Here is a 23,466-nt window from a genome sequence, read left to right as displayed (position 1 = left end):
GAAAATTTTCTGCTATTACTTCCTTGAAGAGATTGTTGATCCCTTTGGTTTCACCTTCTTTTCCCTCCTCTATTCCAATTATTCTTAGGTTAGCTCTCTTGAAATGGGCCCATATTTCTTCAATGTCAGATTCCTGCTCTCGGGTTTTTTTTTCTAATTAGAAACTATGTGTTCATTTTTAGAATGATCATCTTCAAGAAGCGAGATTCTATTCTCCATGTGGTCTAATCTGTTGTTTATACTTTGAATTGAGGCCTTTACTTCATTAATTGCATCCTTTATCTCTTTTTGACTCTAAATTCTTTTCGAAAGTCCTCTATTATTTCTAAAGTTATTTTCCTAATTTGATCTTCTAGAGATCTTTGGATTTCTGTGTTATCAGATTCTGATGTTGTGGGGTTGTGGGCATTCACTGCTCCATTGTTATTTCTCTTTCCTATGATTTTGGAAGTTTGTGCCTTCTCTGGGTTCTTCCCTGTGTCACTACGAGTTCACCTAAGATACTCTGGATCTCGAGTCTGTGGTATCTCAGTCACCACTACTCCTTTACTGGGTTGTATCACAAAGTCTCAGACCCAGGGAGTCAATCAAGGCTGCTTAGACTGTGGGGGGTGCCAAGTTGGGCATTCTCCAGTGGGGAGTTGGGACTATGGTATGTTATCTCTGCCACTGCCACTCCCCCACTGGGCTGCACTGCTAAAATCTCCGACCCAGGGAGACTATCTGCGCAAGTCCCTGGGAGTGCAGTACTGGGATTTCTCCCCTAGGGGCCGCAATTTGACTCACGGTTGTTGAGTGTGCTGATGGAGCTCTAGTGAACTCGGTGGATTCGCTGCTTCTGCCACTGGCAATATGTCACCACTGCCACGCCCTCAGCCGTGATGCGGCGTATTTCTTCTCAGGTTTTTTACTCCGCTCTGAGTCCTTGCCAGTTGTGCTCTGCCCGGCCCTTGGGAGCTTTAGATGTTCCCTCCACCAACAAAACTGCTGACTGCCGCCCGGCTGTTCAGCACCTGCTCACCTCGGCTCGCTGTCCACCCCTCCTCTCAGGCTCCTGGTGGCTGGTTGAGTGGGTTGGTCTAGGGCCGTCCAGTGAACTCGCCGCTGCCGCCAGCAGTAAGACACTGCTTCTGCATCCTAGGCCGCGAGGCCAGAGTACCTCCTCTCTGGATTTGAGCTGTTTTGAGTCTCCCTCCTCTCTGGAGCCTGGTGCTGCTAGGGGAGATGTAGGCCGCGCCCCTCCGGCCACTCTGCGCCGCGGCTCTGGCTGCTCCGCACCATGGCTCTGGCCGCTCCGGCTGCTCCGGCCGCTCTGCACCACAGCTCTGGCTGCTCTGCACCGCGGGTCTGGCCACTCTGGCCGCTCCAGCCGTTCCGCGACGCGGCTCTGGCTGCTCCGGCTGTTCTGGCCGCTCCACTCCGGCTGCTCTGGCCGCTCTGCTCGGCTGCTCTGGCCGCTCCACTCAGCTGTTCTGGCCGCTCTGCTCCGGCTGCTCCAGCCGCTCCACTCCGCGGCTCCGGCCTCTCCGCGCCGCCGCTCCAGCCAATCCGCTCTGCGGCTCTGGCTGCTTCGGCTGTTCTGGCCACTCCACTCGGCTGCTCTGGCCGCTCTGCTCAGCTGCTCTGAACCGCGGGTCTGGCCACTCCGGCTGCTCCGGCCATTCCGCGACGCGGCTCTGGCTGCTCCGGCTGATCAGGCCGCTCCGCTCCACGGCTCCCCCCAATCCGCGCTGTGGCTCTGGCCGCTCCGGCTGCTCCGGCCGCTCCGTGCCGCGTGGGCGCGGCAGTTCGGGCTAGTTTTTTTCCGGTGTCTTGTTTTTCCAGCCCTTTTTCTCTGTCCCTTGTATTTACCGTTTTTATTTCTTTTCTGGTGGTGTTTTCTGGCTCTGAAAGGCGCTGGTTTTGTGGTAGTAGAGTTGGATTGTTAGCGGGACTTGTAAGTGCCGCTTTCCTCCGTCACCATCTTCCCGGAAGTCTAATTTTGTTCTTCTTTATGGCTGAATAAAATTCCATTGTGTAAATATCCCATAGTTTTGTAATCCATTAATCTGTTGATGGACAGCTTGGCTGGTTTTATAGTTTGGAAATTGTGAATTGTGTGGCTATGAACATAGATACACATGCATTAGTTTGGTAGTTTGGTTTCCTTTCTTTTGGGTAGATACCCAGAAATGGTATTGCTGGATCATATGGTAGGTTTGTTCCCATTTTTCTGAGGATTCTCCATACAGTTTTCCAAAGTGGTCGCACTAATTTGCAATCCCAACAATGTCTTAGAGTTCCCACTTCTCCACCTCCTCACCAGCATTTGTTGTTGTTTTTGTTTTGAATAATTGCCATTCTAGTTGGAGTTAGGTGAAATCTCAGGGTAGTTTTGATTTACATCTCTCTGATTGCTAATGATTGTGAGCATTTTTATATATTTATTGGCCATTTGAATTTCTTTTGTGAATTGTCTATTTAGTTAACCTGCCCATTTTTTATTGGGTCATTTGTTTTCTTAGTGCTGAGTTCCTTGAGTTCTCTACATATTCTAGGTATTAGGAATAGTTGGCAAAATGTTTTTCCTATTCTGTCGCCTCTCTGTTGAGGTTCTTGGTAGTTTCCAGAAGCTCTTCACTTTAATTCAATCCCATGTATTGATCCACCTTTTAGTTTCTTATGCCTTTGGGGTCTTGTTGAGAAAGTTCTTACCCAGGCTTATGGGTTGCAGTGTTGGACCCCTCTTCAAGGACCTGCAAGGTCTCTAGTCTAATTATCAAGTCTTTGATCCATCTTGAATTGACTCTTGTGCAGGGTGAGAAAGTAGGGTTTGTTTTTCTGCATATGGCTAACCAGTTTTGCCAACACCATTTGTTGAAGAGGCTATCTTTTGACCAGTGTTTTTTTTTTTTTTTTGGGGGGGGGGCTTTGTCAAAAATCAATTGGCTGTAAGTGTGTGGATTTGTTTCTGACTCTTCTATTTTGCTCTATTGGTCTATGTGTCTGTTTTGTGCCAGTACCATGCTGTTTTTATTACTATGGCTTTGTAGTATAGTTTAAAGTCAGGTATTGTGATGCCTCCTGCATGGATTTTGTGGAAACTAGGGAAAAAAATGGGTCATAGGAGAAACTCTAGATGAAGCAGGAGAAACTATAGATGAGCAAATAAGGCGACCTAACTGAGGGGATGGGAGGGAGAGAGGGAAATCCCTAATGTACATAATATTAACATTCACAAACATACCAAAGTCAATCCTAAGCCAAACATGAGAAGAAGGGAGGGGGAAGGGAATGGGTGGGAATTGCAGAAGGGCTAACTGAGTGATGTGTGCATGTGCGCCTGTACTATCTTGTACTCCACTAAGATGTATGGCTACAATGCACCAATAAAAAAAATTTTTTTAAATGAACACACACGCACAAACTATAAACAAAGCAAGTAGGCAAATATAAATTAGAAAAAGTATTTTCAATATACACAGCAAATGGTTGGGGGAGTATCTAAGTGGTAGATTGTGTGCTTGGCCCCAGCACCAAAAAAATAAATAAGTAAATAAATTTTAAGCTCAGAGTGGTGGCACACACTTGTTCTCCCAGCATTCAGGAGGCTGAGACAGGAGGATCGCGGTTCACGGCCAGCCTCAGCTACTTAGTGAGGCCTTTGCAACTCAGTGAGACCCTGTTTCAAAATAAAGAATAAAAAAATAGGGCTAGGGGTATAGCTTGGAGGTAGAATGCCCTTGGGTTCCATTCCTAGTACCGCAATAAATAAATAAATAAATAAATTAATTAATTAATTAATTTTAAAACATGGTAAGTAAGATTGGCATGGTGCTACATGCCTTTAATCCCAGTTATTGGGAGGCTGAAACAGGAGGATTGCAGGTTTGAGGTCAGCCTTAGCAACTTAGTGAGGCCCTCAGTAATTTAGTGAGATCCTGTTTCAAAATATAAAAAATAAAATAGGGCTGGGGGTCCAGCTCAGAGGTAGGATGTCCCAGGGTTCAATACCAAAAGCATCCTGGATGTGCCTGTGACCTATGGCAAATATGATCCAGTTAAAGATTCTGAGATGGGAAAATTATCCTGGATTGGCAGGGTGGGCTTTATGCACAATCACAAATATCCTTATACGTGGAGGCAGATTGCACACACATACATGCACTCAGAGAGCAGGTGATGCAAATATGGAGGCAGCAATTGCTGTGGCTCCGCCACCAGCCAAGAAATGCTGGCTACTAGCAGAAGCTGGACGAGGCAAGAAAGATTCTCCCCAGAGCCTCGCGAGGAGAGCTGCCAGCCCTGCTGATGAATCTGACTTTAGACAGATGAGACTGATTTCAGATGTTAGTCTTCTGTTGTTTTAAGTCACCAAACTGATAGTTATTTTTTATAGCAGCCAGAAAAAAGTGGGGATTATCTATATATGGGTTTCGTGGTGAATGGATGGGATGGGGACCTTTTTCTTTGATAGCTCTTGATTATTTGCTACTGTAGGTCTTTTCTTTCAGCCGCCTGCCTGGGGTATAAGCCAGCTGTCAGTGTTCTGGGAGCCGAGTGGGGGAGGGTCCCAGGGTCTCACCATGGGGTATGTAGAAGTTAACTGGACCCCTGTGTTGAGTGAAGGCCTTAATCCTCACAGTGTCTGAGGCTCCAAGTCCAGGTCTCTTGTGCAGCTTCCCCAGAACCAAACCCCTGTCTCCTCCAGGGAAGTGGGAAAGGGAATTTCCTTACAGCTGGGGCGAGGTGGGGCAGGACCTGGGGTGGAATTGTCATACCTGCAGGCAGTTCCATACCATCCGCAGGTGCCTGAAGCCTCAAATTCCTGAGATTTTCTTGGGTGCCAAGGGGCAAATCAGCCTGCTTCTCCAGGGACACCTCTCCAGATACTGAGGCATTTGCCCCCCCCACCCCCCAGCTAGGGCGGCTACCATTACTCCAAAGTGTTTCACAGCTCCCTAATGTAGGCCAGCATCTCTTGTCTCTTTCCTGGCTCTGTGTGTGTGTGTGTGTGTGTGTGTGTGTGTGTGTGTGTGTGTGTGTGAGATGGGGATGGGTATATCTTTTATTTAATGGGAGATAGATGATGTTCCCCATGCTGCTGGCGTGGACAGTAGTCAGGAGTTCCGGTTCCCTCCTATACACACTGTATTTTCTTTGAAATACATGCTTTTGATTGATTCTGTGAGTTAATAAATATAGAACAACTCATTAAAAATAATTTCCATTTAGAGCCATTTGCAGTGATGCAGGCCTATAGTCTCAGCTACTCAGGAGGCCAAGGTGGGAGGTTCTCTTGAGCCCAGGAAGTTTCTGAGCAAGAGAGAGAGAGAGAAAGAGAAAGGAGAGGAGAAGAGAAGGAGGAGGAGGAGGAAATACTTTTATGGAAAATGTTCCAAGGCAAAGAACTGGCCTGGGCTGTGATTCATGTCTGTCCTAGGCATGCATATCCAGCACAGACTTGTGGGTTTGGTTTAGATCCATAAACTTGTCAACTACAGAGAGCAAATGCTTTAGATCCCAGCGGCGGGGGATGGTGGCCTGCAGTGTAAGCATGGTAAGGATATAGTGCTTGCTAAGGAACTGTCATAAAGCTTCTTGCTATAAATTCATCAGTCCCTTGCTTAGGCAATTCTAATGTGCCATGCAGCTTTTATCTGAAAAACTCACTTGGTTGGTTTTATCATTGAGACTAATTGTTCTAGAAATTAACATCACAGCAATGGAACTGTTAGAAACTTTTATCTGAAGTATTTTTCCTCATTTATCTAAAGTTCCTTTTGTTTTCCAATATTTCTCTAGCTTCCACATATGAGAGAAAACAATGACCCTTTGCTTTCTGTAACTGGCTAATTTCACTTAGCATGACATTCTTTAGTTCCATCCATTTTTCTGCAAATGATGTAATTTTATTCCTTATGGTTGAGTAAAATTCCATTGTGTATAGATAACTAGGCTGGTTCCATAATTTGGCTACTGTGAATTGGACTCTTAGACCTGGAAGGGACTTCATAAATCAACTATCCTATTTGGATCAACTTTGAAAGAGATGTTTGACTACCATTTATTGCGAGTGTTTTCTGGTGCCCTGCACAGTGCTTGTTGACTGACCAGACTGTCTTATTTAATCTTGACAACTTGTTGAGGTAGCATTTACTTATCTTTATTTGCTAGGTCAGGAAAGAGATGTTAATTGCCTGAGGTCACCCAGTTATTAAGAGGTAAAGTTAGGACTTAGACCCGGTTTGTGTTGACCTCAAAACCTGGGTGCTAAGCTCTATGGAGTGAGCATGATCAAATAACTTGCTTAATGTTTAGACAGTAGAGAGCTGATATATGGCCAAAGCCAACTGGTTGATATTGTGCCCATTCATCCCTTAGGGAGGAAAGGGACTTGGAGAGAAGATAACATGAAGCATCTGGTTCCAAACCAGGGAGTTAATTAAAACTATAAAGAAAGTGATTGGATCTGAAGGTCCCCCTCCCTCCTCTCCTCATGTGAAATGCTGGCCATTCAATATTTGCACCTTGGGAAATACATTGGTAGAGTCAGTACAATGCACATGCCTATAGTCCCAGCTACTTGGGAGACTAAGGCAGAAAGATATCTTGAGCCTGGGGGTTCAAGGCTAGTCTGGGCAACATAGTGAGAAACCATCTTGAAAAATACATGTTTAGGACTGGAGCATAGCTCAGTGGTAGAGCACTTGCTTAGCATGCAAGAGACACTTGCTTGGTAGAAAAACCTACCTCTACCTCCCCAGCAAAACACACACACACACACACACACACGAGCTTACACTCATGAGAAATCTCATGGAGCCCAGAGAAAAGAAGACCACATCTGACTCTTATAGAATCCCAGGAAAAGCACTTGCTTGCCATTCATTTGTCTGATCTCAAGGTATCTCAGCCATATAACCCAGAGCTTTCACTGGGCACATGAGAAAAACTTCTAATGTGAACTAGAGATGGACATCTGGTTGGAAAAAGAATTCAGTGAATAGAAAGGCAATGGAATTTTACTCAGCCATAAAGAAAAACACAATTACATCATTTATAGGGAAACGGATGGAACTGGAGGACATTATGCTAAGGGAGATTAGTCAGTCACAGAAAACAAGAAATTGAATGCTTTTCCTAATATGCGAAAGCTAGGGAGAAATGGGTAACAGGAGGAACTCTAGATGAAGAAAGAGATTCTATACAGGAGCAAATAAGGCAATCTAACTAAGGGGATGGGAGGGGGGAAGAGGAAAACTCTCTAAAGCACATAATGTACTTAAACATATCAAAGTCAATCACTAAGCCAAGCATGGGAAGGAGGGATGAGGAGGGAATGGGGCGGGGATGGGGTAAGGGCTAATTGGGTGATGTGTGCATGTATGTCTCCACCATCTTGTATATCCCATTCAGATGTATGACTACAATGCACCAACAAAAAAATTTTTTTAAATCTAAAAAATAAAAAATACCATTAGTAGTGTCCATAGAGAGATGAGAAAGAAAAAATTATTTTCAACTTATGATTCTATGTTCAACCAAACTATCACAAATTGTGAAAACAAAAATATTTTTAAACATGCAAAAATACATAAAAATTATCTCTTCCCAAGTACTATTTTAAAGATGCTACTAGTGATAAAAATTCAGTGAAACAGGGGAACAAATATATAAAAAGGAAGGTATGGGATCCTGGAGAAGGTGAATATGTCTGGGAGAGATATCCCAGGTTGACAGCTTAATAGCAGGCTGAGACAGAATCCAATCCATGTTGAGAAGGTAGAGAACTCCAGGACAAATATCTCTAAGGGAAAGGGGACTCAAGAATAGCTGATAGTATAGGAAAAAATTAAAATGTATAGCAAAATATGCAAGTGAAAAATTAGGGCACTAATTAACTCTAGGTAAACAAAAGTCTCTACAAGAGAAGAAATCACATTGTATAACATAGCTCTACAAGGGATGTTTAGCAAGCAATTGGTTAGTGATTTGATTTAAAATACTGTTTTGAGTGGTACTGAGGATGGAACCTAGGGGCCTTCTACCTCCAGGCTATACTCCCAGACCTATTTTATATTTTATTTGGAAACAGGCCTCACTAAGTTGCTGAGAGCCTCATTAAGTAACTGAGGCTGGCTTTGAACCTGTGCAATCCTCCTGTCTCAGCCTCCCAAGTGCTGGTATTACAAGCGTGCACCACCACACCCAGCCTTGAATGACATTTTTTAAATGAGGGAAAGCCAAGAGAGGTAGAACATGTCTGAAATCCCAGCAATTTGGGATGCTGAGGTAGGAGAATCACAAGTTCGAGGCCAGCTTCAAAAACTTACTAAGACCCTGTCTCAAAATAAAAAATAAAGTAGCTCAGTGGTAGAGCACCCATGGATTCCATCCTCAGTACCACCAGAAAAGAGGGAAAAATGACTCACAAAGACGCTTTCCTATCTGTAATAGTTATGTGCAAATGTTGAGCAGGGTGAGCTATTTAAATAAGATATAATTTTATAAGTGGTCAGTTCATTGGAGAATTTTGTCTATAGCAGTTTTTTCTAGATGCACAACTTTGTTATGTAAAAACATTGATACTCAGCACTCAGATGAAAACCTGAGCGCTGTGGTAAGATTTTCTAAATTCATGAATCATTTTCTGTGCATTGTCACAAATGGGATTTGCTGGATACAGGTTTTATATAAATTCTTGATGCATATTGCACCAGCAATAAAGAGTATCATTTCTCTAAGTCTATATAAATCTTGTTTATTTTTGTTTTAAAATATACTACTTAGCCGGGCATGGTGGCGCACGCTGGTAATCCCCGCACTTGGGAGGCTGAGACAGGAGGATCGCACAGGTTCGAAGCCAGCCTCAGCTACTTAGTGAGGCTCTCAGCAACTTAGTGAGACCCTGTTTCCAAATAAAATATAAAATAGGTCTGGGAGTATAGCCCAGAGATAGAAAAGCCCCTGGGTTCCACCCCCAGTACCACCAAAAAATAAATAAATAAATAAAATACACTATTTAATTTGATAATAAAAAAGGAATCTTAGTTTTACATGATAGCATACAACCATAGTCCCAGTATTTGGGAGGCTGAGTGAGGTTAATCAGAGATTTAAGCCCAGCCTCACAAGGCTCTTGGTAACTTAGGAAGGTCCTGTTTCAAAATAAAAATAATAAAGCTGGGTGTGGTGGCACACACTTGTAATCCCAGTATTTGGGAGGTTGAGAAAGGAGGATTGCACAGATTCGAAGCCAGCCTCAGCTACTTAGTGAGGCTCTCAGCAACTTAGTGAGACCCTGTTTCCAAATAAAATATAAAATAAGTTGGGAGTGTAGCCTGGCGGTAGAAGGCCCCTGGGTTTCATCCCCAAGACCACAAAAATAAATAAATAAATAAATTAATTAATTAATTAAATAGGGCTGGGGTGTAGCTCAGAGTAGAACATCCCTGTAGGAGGTCAACCCCTGGTACCATGAAAACACACACAGAGAAGGAACCTTGATATTTTTATTTAATATGTGTGATCTGAAGCTCAACATTCTAATTATTTGTTAACCAATTCCTTGTGGTCCTCTCTGTATACTTTTTGCTTATAGCTTGTGTCCAGTTATTTACTGGGTGGAGTTTTAGTATTCTTTTGTTGTTTTTGTGGATTTCTAAAAACTATATAGTAAAGGAATATTAACATTTTTAGGGATTGTGATTTTTACTTGTTTATTTATACAGAAGGTTAAATTATAAAATATTTATTTCATCAAATTAGGTACCTTGTGCTAAGAAGTGTGGTGGTATACACCTGTAATCCCAGTATTTGGGAGGCTGAGACAGGAGGATTGTGGGTTCAAGGGCAAGACCCTCCCTGTTTCAAAACAAAATAAAAAGGGCTGCGGATATAGCTCAGCAGTAGACTGCCCCTGGGTGAATCTCCAGTACTACACACACAAAAAAATTTTTGTTTTATTTATGTTTTGAAACAGGGCTGGCCTCAAACTTTCAATCCTCCTGTCTTAGTCTCCCAAGTGTTGGGATTATAGGTATGTGCCACCATGTTCAGCTCATTTTTACTTATTTTATACAAAAACTTAGCAGCCTTCTCATTCTGTGTTAGAGATTCAATTGGTGAATCATATTTTGTCTCCAAAAGACTCTCAGGAGAATGTTTATCTGATTGGAAAATAATTTTCAACCTTCAAATTATTAGTGTAAGGTTGTATACTTATTGGCTATTTCAGTTATTGTTGAAATAATTATTGATAATAGATTAGCATATATTTTTTTTATCTGTAGAAAAGACTCTGAGAGTATATACATGCATTTCTAGGTAGAAGCCAGAGGATATTCCACCACAAGCAGAGGGGCCCTTTCACCCACAGAAAATAATTCTGTTAGAAACTTCTACCATCTGATGTTTGCTTTTAGCACTTTGATAAAGACCAAGTTCCAGACATCTCAAGATCAAAAGATGCAGGTCATTCATACCAAGATGCTTTAAAAGAGGAAAAAACAAATTGCAACAAACCCTAGTCATTCTTATCCAAGAGAATTAACACTGTAAAATTTGTCATTTGTGGTTTCTCCTCCTCTCCTCCTCCCCCTCTTACTGGTTTTCTGGATTTTATAAATGACCTAGATAAGTTTTTTGATGTACAAAAAAAAAAAAGAAAGAATTTATTTCTCCTGAATTATTTTCTCCTGAATGTGTTTCAAAATGTGGGCTTAAGAATATCAGATATTCTGCACAACTTCTTTCAATCTGTAAGGACTATCGATAGCTTTATTTAGTATTATTAGGGTAGCATGAAATGAGGACGATTTTATTTTTCTCAATCTTTTTTTGTCCTTAATACCTGCTTGGAATGTGGATCACAGAGACTCAGTACTTAGTTATTGCCGGTGGGAGTATATATCAAAACAATCCCTTGAAAAGCAATTTTGCAGTATATGTTAAACTATAAAAACTGTTTATACCTTTTAGCTTACTATTCCACTTCGAAAAATCCTCCTAAAGTAATAATCTTAAATTCAGAAATTTCATCAACACAAAGATATCATTAAGGGATTATTTGTAATAGCAAGATAAAAATAGTAAAAATTTAATATCCAGCAGAAGGGGAGTAACAGTGAAGGAATATTACATATCCACCCGAAGGAATATTTTGCAGCATTTAAATAATTATCATAAAATTATAAAAATAGCACCAGTACTCCCAAATCATTATAATCTAATGTGTAGAATTGTAGCATATATTAAAAAATAGAAAATGGACCAAAATTCTTTTTTTTTTTTTTCGTACTGGGAATTATACCCAGGGGCAATATCTCTAGCCCTTCTTTTTTTTTTTTTTTTTTTAATTTTGAAACAGGATCTTGCTAATTTGCTGAGGCTGGCCTCAAACCTGCAATCCTCCTGTTTCAACCTTCCAAGTACTTGGATTATAGGCACAATACACCATGCTCAACAGGACCAAAGTTCTTGTATTGGTTATACTGAGGGGCTGTGACTAAGAGTGGTTGCTTGTTTCCTTTTTTTCTACTGTCTTTGTAATTTTTCAAAATACAATTTTTGAAAGCAAAATATAATGTTGAGGAAAAGAGTCATCAAAATGATCAACAGGAAAACATTTTGTTTTTTAAAAAAGAATAGCTCTTCTTGATATGACCTAATTAGGACTCTGTCCTTCATATGATGTTTGGGTTTTCTAGTGATTTGCTAAAGATATTCTTTGCACTATTTCTCATAGTTGTGAAAATAAACCTTACGATGTCAAATGAACATGGGTTTCTTTTGTTTGATAACAGAAATATTTCAAGGTGTTTTTGTTTTGTAGAACTGGAGACTGAACCCAGGTTACTCTATCACTGAGCCTTTTTATTGTTTATTTTAGGCAGAGATATACTAAATTGCCGAGGCTGGCCTTGAATTTGTGATCCTCCTGTCTCAACCTTCTGAGTAGCTAGAATTATAGATGTGTGCCATCATGCCTGGCTTGTTTCTATGTTTCTTAAAACCTAACAGGCCTATAAAGAATAAGGAAATAATTAAAGAATTAAGAAAGGGTCTGTACAGATACAAACGATTATTGTATGATTTGTCTATTTGGGTCACATTTTATAGAAAGAGTCCTCCAGACTCTTTCAGATCTGTGGCATTCAGTGTGCACTAACACTAGCATTAGGAAAGTGCTGAATCATTCCAGCTGTTTTCACATTTAAGGAATTAGTTCAAGTAAAAACTAAGCTGACAGCTTGAAATACCATGGGGAGCAGCAAAATAATTAATAAACATGGTTAAACCAAATAAAGCAGAAAATTGATTTCTGCTTGAATGGAATCTAAAAGCTAAGATGATTAAAGCAGGTCACAGTCTCCTCAAAGATGAGTTTCACTTGTTAACATTTTGTTAAATATAACATTTCAAATATAGCTACAGATATACTAAGATTTTTTTTTCAGAAAATGATACCTATCCTGGCAGGTTTTTTCTTTTTTTTTTTTTAACAATTTTATTATTGAACATAAATAGTATACATTTAAACTATATTTGGTGCCCTCTTCCCCCCGCCCCCGTTTTCCCTTCCCCCCTCCCACCAATGGTTGTCCAGGTTAACCATGTCTTATTCATAATTTTACACATGTTCAGATGTAGACCCTCATTAATCAAGATAAGCCTTCCTCCTCTCCTATCTTTCCATCCAAACTTTGCTGATATTTCCCCTCCATTATCTGGAGTCTCACTGGTATCCTCTGTGTTTCCTAGTTTGGGCATATTAGAGGAAACATATGTACCTTCTCCTTCTGTGCTTGGCTGATCTCACTTAACATAATGTTCTCCAGGGCTTTCCATCTTCTTGCAAATGATATAATTTTGTTCTTCTTTATGGCTGAATAGAATTCCATTGTGTGTATTTCCCACAGTTTTGCTATCCATTCATCTGTTGATAGAGATCTGGGTTGGCTCCATATTTTGCCTATTACAAATTGTGCTGCTATGAACATAGGTATGCATATGTTGCTGTATTTCTTTGAATTCAACCCCTTTGGAAAGATACCCAGGAGTGGTATAGCTGGATCATATGGTGGATCTATTCCCACCTTTCTTAGGAATCTCCACACAGATCTCCATAGTGGCTGAACTAGTTTGCACTCCCACCAACAGTGTAAAAGAGTTCCTCTTTCCCCACATCCTCGCCAGCATTTGTTGTTGTTTGATTTCTTTATGCTTGCCACTCTGACTGGGGTTAGATGGAATCTCGGTGTAGTTTTGATTTGCATCTCCCTGATGGCCAGTGATGAAGAACATCTTTTCATGTATCTATTGGCCCTTTGTATCTCTTCTTTTGTGAAGTGTCTATTCAGTTCATTTGCCCATTTCTTGATTGGGTTATTAGTTTTGCTAGTGTAGAGTCTTTTGAGCTCTTTGTATATTCCGGATATTAGCCCCCTATCAGAATGGTGGCTGGTAAAGATCCTTTCCCATTCTGTAGGCTTCCTCTTTGGGTTATTGATAGTTTCCTTTGATGAGAAGAAACTTTTTAGTTTGATGTTATCCCACTTGTTTATTCTTGCTTTAATTTCCTGAGCTTTGGGGGTTTTGTTGAGAAAGTTACTGCCTGTGCCAGTATGTTGTAGTGTTGAACCTATGCTCTCCTCTACTAACTTCACAGTCTCAGGTCTAATTTCTAAGTCTTTGATCCATCTTGAGTTGATTCCTGTGTTTGGTGAGATATAGGGGTTTAGATTCATCTTTTTACAAATGATTAGCCAGTTCTCCCAGCACCACTTGTTGAAAAGGCTGTCTTTTCTCCAGCGTATGTGTTTGGCCCCTTTGTCAAAGATTAATTGACTAAAGATGTGTGGGTTTGTTTCTGTATCTTCTATTCTAATCCACTGGTCAGTATATCTGTTATTGTGCCAGTACCATGCTGTTTTTACTACTATTGCTCTGTAGTATAGTTTGAAGTCTGGGATTGTAATGCCTCCTGCATGTTTCTTATTGTTGAGAATTGCTTTGGCTATTCTAGGTCTTTTCTTTCTCCATATGAAGTTCATGATTGATTTTTTTCTAGGTCTCTGAAGAATGTCACTGGTATTTTAATGGGAATTGCATTGAACCTATAGATCAGTTTTGGCAGAATGGCCATTTTGATGATATTTATTCTGCCTATCCATGAGCACGGGAGATCTTTCCATCTTCCAAGGTCTTCTTCAATTTCTTTCTTTAATGTTTTATAGTTTTTGTTGTAGAGGTCTTTTACATCTTGGGTTAGGTTTATTCCTAGGTATTTTATTGGTTTTGAGGTTATAGTGAATGGAATTGTTTTTTTTTGTTTGTTTGTTTCTTTCTTTCTTTCATTGTGGATTCATTGTTGGCATAAAGAAAAGCCACTGATTTCTTTAGGTTGATTTTGTAACCTGCGACTTTGCTGAATTTGTCAATCAGCTCCAGAAGTCTTTTGGACTTTTTTTTTTTTTAAATCTGTGCAATTTTTCCAGTGGTTAACATTAGCAGAGTCACGTTTTACTGTCTAATTGTGAATGTGAAGCATTTCCTGAGCTGATTTCTTATATTGACTGGAAACAGAAAAAAAGGAATGGAATAGGATTTTTTTTTCCACTGCAAATGACAGAAATCCATCCCAAATTAGCTTAAACAAAAAAATAAAATCAGAAAGTAAGGTGGTGTCTTAGTCTGTTTTCTGTTGCTATAACTGAATACCAAAGACTGGGTAAGTTATAAAGAAAAGGAGTTTATTTGGATCATGGTGCTGAAGGCTGAGAAGTTTAAGAGTGGGTAGCTGCACCTCATGCAGTGCTTCTGGCTCGTGTGGACTCTGCAGTCCTCATGTGGCCCAGAGCATCATGTGGGGAAAAGGGCCCTTGCTTAGATGTCTTTATAAAAAGTCATAGTTCCATTGGATTAGGACCCCACCCTTTTGACCTCAATTAACCTTAATCCCCTCCCAAAGGTCCTACCTTTAAATAACATAGCCAGATTAAGTTTCCATTCTCATAATACCTCCCAATCGAACTAAATCTCAACCAGAGTTTCAAAGGGCACAAACATTCAAAGGACAGCTGCTGGCACGTATTGGTGCCCTGCCCAGAATGGCACATGAAGCTGTCTTATGTCCTTTATCCTTTGACCTGCTCTCTCCCTGAGCTGGGCCATATGGCCACCAGGAGCGCACATCCACATCCTGCCTGCCCAGCCAGGTTGAGTGTGAAGAGGAGGCCCTTTTGCTTGGCGAGGTTAGAATCACGTGACTGCCAGCCACTGCCATCAGGAATAGGGAGTTATCTGACCAGAATTGTCAGTTGCAAATGTTAATGCTAAACAAAGGAGATGAGCTCTGTTAGCAGAATAGGGAAGGGATATGGGAAGCAAAACATCAGACACCCACTATTCAACTGTAAGGAGTGAGTGTTTGTGTGTGGAGACATTCTGGGGCTTGAGCCCAGGGGCATTCTACCTCTGAGCCTTACACCCCCAGCCCAAATTTTATTTTTTATTTTGAAATAGGGTTTTGCTAGGTTGCTGAGAGCCTTAATGGGTTTCTGAGGCTGCCCTCTAACCTGTGATCCTCCTGCCTCAGCCTCCCAAGTATTAGGATTACAGGTGTACACCACCACGTCTGGCTAACGAGGGTGTGTTTTTGCCATCTTATACACAAAGGACACTTCTAGTGCCAAAAGCATGAAAACAGGAAGGTGGCCTTCCAGCTTCCTGGCCTCGGGATTCCCTTCTTTCCCTTCACTGTCACTTGTCTCCGGGAGATGAAGTTCCTGCCCCCAGTGCTACCTTTGCTGGGGACGGGTCCTCTCACAGCAGCAAGCAGCCAGGACAAGCAGAAGAGGTGGTTCAGGGCAGTGCCCAGCCTGGGGCCCCAAGTTCCCCATCAGAAACACTGCCTTGAACTTCAGTCTCCATGGGTCCGTCCTGATCCAGGGCTCCCTGGAGAATAGAGGGTGGGCCCTGAGGACAAGCGGCAGTTCTGTGTTCCCAGGGTTCCTGGCACGCGTCACCTTCAGGGTAGACAAGTTTGCACTAGGCAGCCCCGACCACACAGCACCCTGACCGGGACTCGATCACGTGCTTCCTCCCTGCAGAAACCAGAGGCCCAGGTACACTGCAGAGGTGTGCTCAATTCTCAGTGTCCCAAGTGTGGATGACCTTCTGCCCCTGGCAGGTCGGACTCTGCCAACCAGCACACATCTCTCCCTTCTCCCCTGGACTTGTAGACTGCTATTGATTTATAGAATTCCTGGGTTCTCCACTTGGCTAGGTCCTGCCATTCCTCCTCCTGAGCTTCCCCTGTAGCCACCTCCGCTCCACACAGGACTCTAGCTTCCTTGCTGGGGTCCTTGTTTTCCTTTCTGGGAAGCGTATTCCTACCTATCCCACACATCAAATTTGGGGGGGATCATTTTACCATATCATGTAGTAAATTCAGATGATGCTACTTATTACTTGTGTTTTATATACATACATACATACATACATACATATAAAAGAGGGACTTTAAGATGATATATTTATTTCTGACTCTTTCCCTCTTCAATATGATCATCTCCTTGAAAGCTATTTTTGCCTAGGAAAATTGTTTTTTCTAGGTTCCCTTTAGTTGTATGACTTTCCAGAAAAACAGTTGAAGCCGGGCGTGGTGGCGCACACTTATAATCCCAGCGCTTGAAAGGCTGAGACAGGAGGATCGCACAGGTTTGAAGCCCGCTTCAGCTACTTAGTGAGGTTCTCAGCAACTTAGTGAGACCTTGTTTCCAAATAAAATATAAAATAGGTCTGGAAGTATAGCCAGAGGTAGAAAATTCCATGGATTCCACCCCCAGTACCACAAAAAGTAAAAAAAAGAAAGAAAAACAGCTAAGCCTGGTACTTGGGAGGCTGAGACAGGAAGATCACAGGTTTGAGGACAGCCTCAGCATCTTAAGCTCTCAGCAACTTCGAGACCCTGTTTCAAAATATACCCCCACAGTAGAATAGCCCTGAGTTCAATCTCCAATACCATACACACACACACACACACACACACACACACACACACACACACACACAGGGAGGAGTGAAGGAAAATGGCTTAGGACTAAGTACTGTTCCTTCCAGCTCCCAGCTGTGAGGCCAGGGACTGGCTCTGGCTCCCAGGCTGAGGTGCTAAGTCACTGCATCTGACCTCTCACACCAGGCTGAGTGACAATCAGATGACAGTAGGTGATTAAACAACTCTGCAGGCAAGGCTGGCAGCAGCGGTGGGGCAGCAGGGGAGCTTGACGCTGGCGCAGGCTGGCGAGGAGCCTGCAACACCAGCACCCGTGGAACTTTTTCCCCCGCACCTGCCAGCAGACAAGAAGGCTTCACAGTGACAAAGACTTGCATAGACTGGAGACGCATGGTGACATTTAAAGGTTTACATCTGCCTTCGAATTGTAAAAACCTTTCTCGATTTAATACACATGTACAAAGTACCAAATTAACTATTGAGAAAGTTGAATGTCAGGTCCCTCATTGTATTTTTTGACAGTCGATACAAACATCTATTAACATACCTCTCCAGTATTGGCGCACAAAGATAATTCACTCAAGATATGGAATGTGTGTGCTCTCTAGAGAAAGATGATATTATAAAAGTCGGTTAGCAAATTCAAGTTGGCTACTGTAGAGTAGCCAAATATCTCATGTGAAATTTTTATGTGGGATTACAGGTGTGCACCACCATGCCTGGTTTATAGGAAATGTTTTTTACATTGGCTGGAATCCCTGGCATAAATCCCTGGCATGCAGCAGGTTTCCGTGAATGTTTGTGGGTCTGACTGCTGGGCTTTGTTTCCCTGGACCTTGTCACAGTCAGCCTAGCAGCAGTCTCTAACTTCCTGGGACACTGAGTTCAGGAAGCTGAAGGGAAGAGAATTCCTACTGCGAACTTGCATACAGGCTTAAGCTATCCTGGGACTACTACTCATATGGTCGTTGGTCTTTCCTACTCATTAAATCAGCACTAGCCAGTTACCACTTTTAGTTTATTTTTGCAATGCAGCAAATTTGTCCAGTCGATCTGAACCCCCACCCCACTCACAGGGAGGATAATCATGAAAATGCTCTCCAGGTTTGTCCTCGACGCCTTTTCCATTGGGCCTGCCTCCACTTTCCCCATCACTTCTTCATGTACCAACCCTTTCTCCAGCCATCTTGCCCTGCAAACTCCTCGTTGTTCTTTCAGTATCCACTCAGATGTGGTTCCATGAGGTGCTCTGGGGCCCCTGGAACCTGGTCAGTGCACCCTCTTGCATCCTCTCTATCCCTTTGTGACACTCCACACACATGAGATCATATTTTTTGGTAAGGTATATATTCCCTGCTAAAATGTAAAATCATGAGAATAGGACATGAGTGCTTATCTTGTCAACTGGAACTAAGTTCTACTGCCAACGACAAGGCCATTAAACAGTGTTATAAACAAAATAGGAATTTCTCACCTGCTAAGGCCCCTGCAGTGGGCAGGTTAGGGCTGGCTGTCCTCTATGTGGCTCTGCTGAGCATGGCTTCTGTTCCCATGGTTGCTGAGAACAGAGGTCCTGCTTTCAGGGAGAAGGGTGAGGAAGAAGCACAGGATGCCTTCTCCTAAGGGTACTCCTGGGGCCGGGTGTGGGGCTGAGGCAGAAACATCATAAGTCTGAGGCCAGCCTGGGAACTTAGTGAGACTGTGTCTCAAATTAAAAAAAAAAAAAGTTAAAGGGCTGGGGAGGTGGCTCAGTGGTAGAATACCTCTGTGTTTAATCCCTAATGCCTGAAAAAAAAGTTCTGATACCAAGGAATGAGAGAATGGGTATTGAGTGATAATGATATACTTGGCTTCTAGCCCATTCCTGGGGACATGTTGGTTGAATGAAGAAATAAGCTAACACTTACATATTCCTTTGCTAGGGATGCCATAACAAAGTACCAGAAATTAGATATTTGTTGTTCCCAATAAGACAAATCTATTGTCTCACACTTCTAGAGGCCAAAAGTCCCGGGTCAGGGTGTCACCCGGTGGCCATTCCTGCATGCAGTGAGGAACAACCTGTCTCTCCTGACTTGTGGTGCTTTGCTGGCACTTCTTCGCTTTACTTGGTTACAGATACCTTCTTTTCTCTTCGTGTATATGTTCTCTCTATGATTGTTGTGTGTCTAAATCCTCCTTTAAAAGGGACGCCAGCCAAATTGGATTGGTGCTTGCGCCAATGACCATACTGTCAGTAATTATATCTGCAATGACCTTTTTTGACTAAGGTCACATTCTGAGATGCTGAGAATTCAAACTTCATAGGAGTTAAGAATTTAGGGCGTGTGCGGCGGGGAGATAGCATGCAGCATTCAACACAGTTCAACACAAGAAAACTTCAAAGGATTTAAGACTTTGGGGGTGGGAACAGTTCAACACATAACCACGGGGACAGTCTCATCTGCTCCCACAGCCTCTGAGGCGCCTGGCATTTCTCTGCTTCAGGCTGCCTCAGATTGATCACTGATAATGTTGGCATTCCAGAGCGACATCTATAGATTGACCTGTCCCATCCTCTCAGCCCTGAATGTTAGGGTGTGTTGGGGAGCTTGGGGGGAGGCGGGGCGGTCAGGGCTTATAAAGGTCTATGTTACAGAGCATCATAGTCAGATAAATCAAGCTTCTTCCTAGCCTGGCAGACCCAGGAGCACCCAGAAATGTACTGGGACCCTTGTATTTGAGTCTTTTGCAGCAAGATGACAGATCCTACCCTTGGTAACATCTTGCCCCTGGGATTTCACTCAACAGCACAGCCCAGACACCAGGCCTGGCTTGGAATCTGGAAGCCAGGAGTCTAGCTTAGCACGAGCCCCCCAGCCCTCCACCTGTTTACTGCCCAGGCTGGCCTCAAACTTTCCATCCTCCTGCATCAGCCTGCCTCCCCATGGCCCGGGTAGCTGGGATTACCACGCCCAGTTTGACTCTTTCTTTCATAGTGCTTTGTTTGGTTCTGCCTATGTCCCTCCCTAGACTGCAAACTCCTCTGAGGGCCAAGATAGTGTTTAATTTATCTATGGAATCCCACAGCTCCTGTTGGTAAAAATTGCCCTCACATGGAAACTAGTTAAATTGGATTTCTGAAAAGGGAAGACAATGCCAGTATCACCTGTCAAGAGAGTCAAGCTGGAGCCAGGCTCCCAATGAGGATGGGCACTATGAAAGGCTTTCTGTGGTTTCTCTTGGTCTCCAGTTCTGGGACTGTAAGAAGGTGGCTATTCTGTTCTTCCTTGGTGCTGACTGTCAGTGGCCTCTCAAAGGTTCAGCTTGGTCTTGGACAAAAACAAGGCTTAGAAAGCAAGCCACACAGCTGTGTGAGCGGCGTGCGTGCTGTTGAACCCCATGCCCGTCCCACTTAGAGTGGGACTGAGGCCCAGCATGGTGCTTCATGATCCCTGGTGCTTCAGGGAGCAGAATGCGCAACTCTAAGCAGGACCCAGTACAAACATCCTTCTCATTATAAGCACTCTGCCACTGAACTCCACCAGGAATGGCACATCCCATTTTGTGCAGTCCGCAGGTATGAGCACAGTAGGGACTCTGCTGGAGCTGTTTGCTGGTTGGTGCAGGAGCCTTGAGTGACCAGTCTTACTTGGAATGGTCATGGCTCTGCCACAGCATTTCTGTGGTTTTTGGCACATGTCCTGAGGCCTGGTCCACTCCCCCAATGTTCCCTCCTAAAGGTTCCAGTTGCCATCTGTGGCAGTTTTCTCTTTCTGTTCCGTTTCAGTCCCATTGAGTCATATGGCCGGCCCAGGCCGGGCCGCTGCAGGACGGCACGGGAACACATCCGTTCTTCTTTGGGCTTGACACCTGGACTCTCAAGGCACTTGCAGTCTGGAAGCTCATGAGGGAAAGTCACACTGGGCTTGAGGGGAGGGCCACAGCACTGTTCCTATTCATGCTGCAGGCGCCAGCCAGGCAATTGCAGGTGTGGAACGGTTAGAACGCACAGTGTCAGCTACGGTTCGGCTACCCAGCAGGCACAAAGAGCTGCTGCTACAGCTGGAGGGTGCACAAACCGTCCCTGCCTGGGGTCCTGTGGCTTTCATTTCTTTGTGGTATGGTCGCTTTGATTTCTCCCATGTGGGTGCAGAGTTTATACCAAACTGAGAGCCTCACCCTGATAGGGACCTCGGTTACAGGCATGATTCAGCTTGAAAATGTTACTGCTTTCATCTCTGTCATGAGGTGTAAAATTAGGAGGTGCAACATTCCTCCATTATCAGACCTGTGGATGGTGTTAAGAACAGACTCCATTCATGGTCAAATAATTGAAAATGTCAGCCTTGATTCCATCATTGCACCTCCAGCTGGAGTAAACCCGAGGAGCCTTGCTCCAAAATCCCAGTCTTCATTCTGTCAAATCTCTTGAGCTCATCTGTGGCCAACCTCTCAGCTACCAGAGGATTTTACCCAATAGATGGCTCTGTTCTAATTGTACTCTTGGCTCTATCCTTTACAATTTTTTCTTTACCCAATTTCCATATTTACTTATTTCTACATTAAGTATAATTTTTCATGTCTTAAGAACATGAAAATGTGTTATGTTCATTTATGAAAAATAAAAAATGTACAGAAGTAGAATTTTTTTCTTCCTTTTTACTCAACACCACCTGGAGAAAGCCGCTGCTTGTGAACAAATTCTGAGATGTCATTCCAAGTATTTTTTATGCACTTATTTTTAAGCACTTCTTACTTAATGATATTTGGGAAATAGCTTTCGTTTTATTTGCAGTACTGGGGATGGAACCTAGGGGCATTCTACCTCTCAGCTATACCCCCAGCCCTATTTTTTCATTCTTTATTTTGAAACAGAGTCTCACTGATTTGCAAAGGGCCTCACTAAGTAGTAGCTAAGGCTGCCCACGAACCACAATCCTCCTGTCTCAGTCTCCCAAATGCTGGAATTACAAGCATGTACCACCATGCCCAAATGGGAATAGCTTTCTATGCCTATAAGAATTGATTTAACCAGATACACATAATTGGTCATTTGGTTTATTTGCAATTTTTATTTAAAACAATGTTGCTATGAATGCCTTTGTGGCTAAATATTTGTATATATTTTCAATTGTTTTTTAGGATGAATGCCTAAAAGTGAAATGGCCAGGTCAAGATAATAAATGTAAATTGTTTTAACTTTGTATTGTTAAAACGCTTTAAGTATATAAACTTAGAATATTTTATTGAAGCCGGGTGTGGTGGCTCACCCTTGTAATCCTCGCGCTTCGGAGCCGGAGACAGGAGGATCACGCAGGTTCCAAGCCAGCCGTGCTGGCTTAAGAGACCCTGTTTTCAAATAAAAAGTATAAAAATAGGTCTGGGAGTATGGCCCAGAAGTAGAAGGGTTTCCAGGAGCCCCAGTACCACCAAAAAAAAAAAAAAAATAATAAAAGACTATTCTATTGAAGCATTATGCACTCATTCAACAACAACCATTTCTATTTTTTATTTTGAAACAGTGTCTTGCTAATTTGTCGAGGATCTCACTAAGCTGGGGATCTCATGAGGCTGGCCTTGAACCTGCAATCCTCCTTTCTCAACTTCCCAAGTACTGGGACGACAGGTGTGACCCATCACACTGGTCTCTAGGCCACACCTAATATCAGCTCTTGGCTCCCAACCTGGGGTGTTTTCTTCTTATTTGAAAGGAAAATAAAGCATTAAAGTATATCAAAAAAGCCGTGTGTGTGTGTGTGTGTGTGTGTATCAAAAAAGCCAAGTGTGTGTGTGTGTGTGTGTGTGTGTGTGTGTGTGTGTGTGTGTAGCATTAGTAATGATGAAACATTCTTTTTTAAATTTATTTTTATGTTCTATAGCGTGAGGGCCCGGGACCAGGTCATTATAACTTGAAAACAACTCCCACCTGTTCCATTACTTCTTGTTTTCAATCCAGAGTACCTCGATTCCTGCCCAGCTGTTCAGTAAGTATTTTAAAAGATAGACACCCCTGGAAATACAGGTATGGTCAGGTCTCAAGACTCCCATGTGTGGACAGGGGAGGAGGGCGGGCTGGGAAACCACACACTGCCCCAGTGTACAGAGGGTTCTGTCAAGGCAACAGGGAGTGTGGAGCCCTGATAGCTGAAGGCTTCAGAATCAGGGTGACTCTAGGCCTGAAGACAGTGGCTGAATTATAGGTCAGTTGAAAACAGCCAGCCAAAGCCGGGCATTGTGGCGCGCACTTGTAATCCCCGCGCTTGGGAGTCAGAGACAGGAGGATCACACAGGTTCAAAGCCAGCCATGCTGGCTTAAGAGACCCTGTTTCCAATATATATATATTAGGTCTGGGAGTGTAGTCCGGAGGTAGAAGGGCTTCCAGAAACCCCAGTACCACAGAAAGAAAGAAAGAAAGAAAGAAAGAAAGAAAGAAAGAAAGAAAGAAAGAAAGAAAGAGAAAGAAAACAGCCAGCCAGCTGGGTGC

At 42.9% G+C, this 23,466-nt stretch overlaps 1 protein-coding gene across 1 annotated transcript in view; it reads left to right on the top strand.

Annotated features, from left to right (window-relative positions):
* The window catches only part of STPG4 (sperm-tail PG-rich repeat containing 4), a gene marked incomplete at both ends in the record, with an annotated part of 70,193 nt that overhangs the window by 43,229 nt on the left and 3,498 nt on the right, over window positions 1-23,466 (top strand). The window contains one exon of the mRNA XM_080711613.1: window positions 22,861-22,965. Within this exon, the coding sequence (XP_080567739.1) occupies window positions 22,861-22,965 (105 nt within the window). The remainder of the gene's footprint in view (window positions 1-22,860; window positions 22,966-23,466) is intronic.

The sequence above is a fragment of the Muscardinus avellanarius genome (assembly GCF_963383645.1).
Source record: "Muscardinus avellanarius genome assembly, chromosome: 15".
Taxonomy (NCBI): Eukaryota; Metazoa; Chordata; class Mammalia; order Rodentia; family Gliridae; genus Muscardinus; species Muscardinus avellanarius.
The sequence above is the reverse complement of the archived record's forward strand: the minus strand, read 5'-3'. Positions and strand labels throughout refer to the sequence as shown.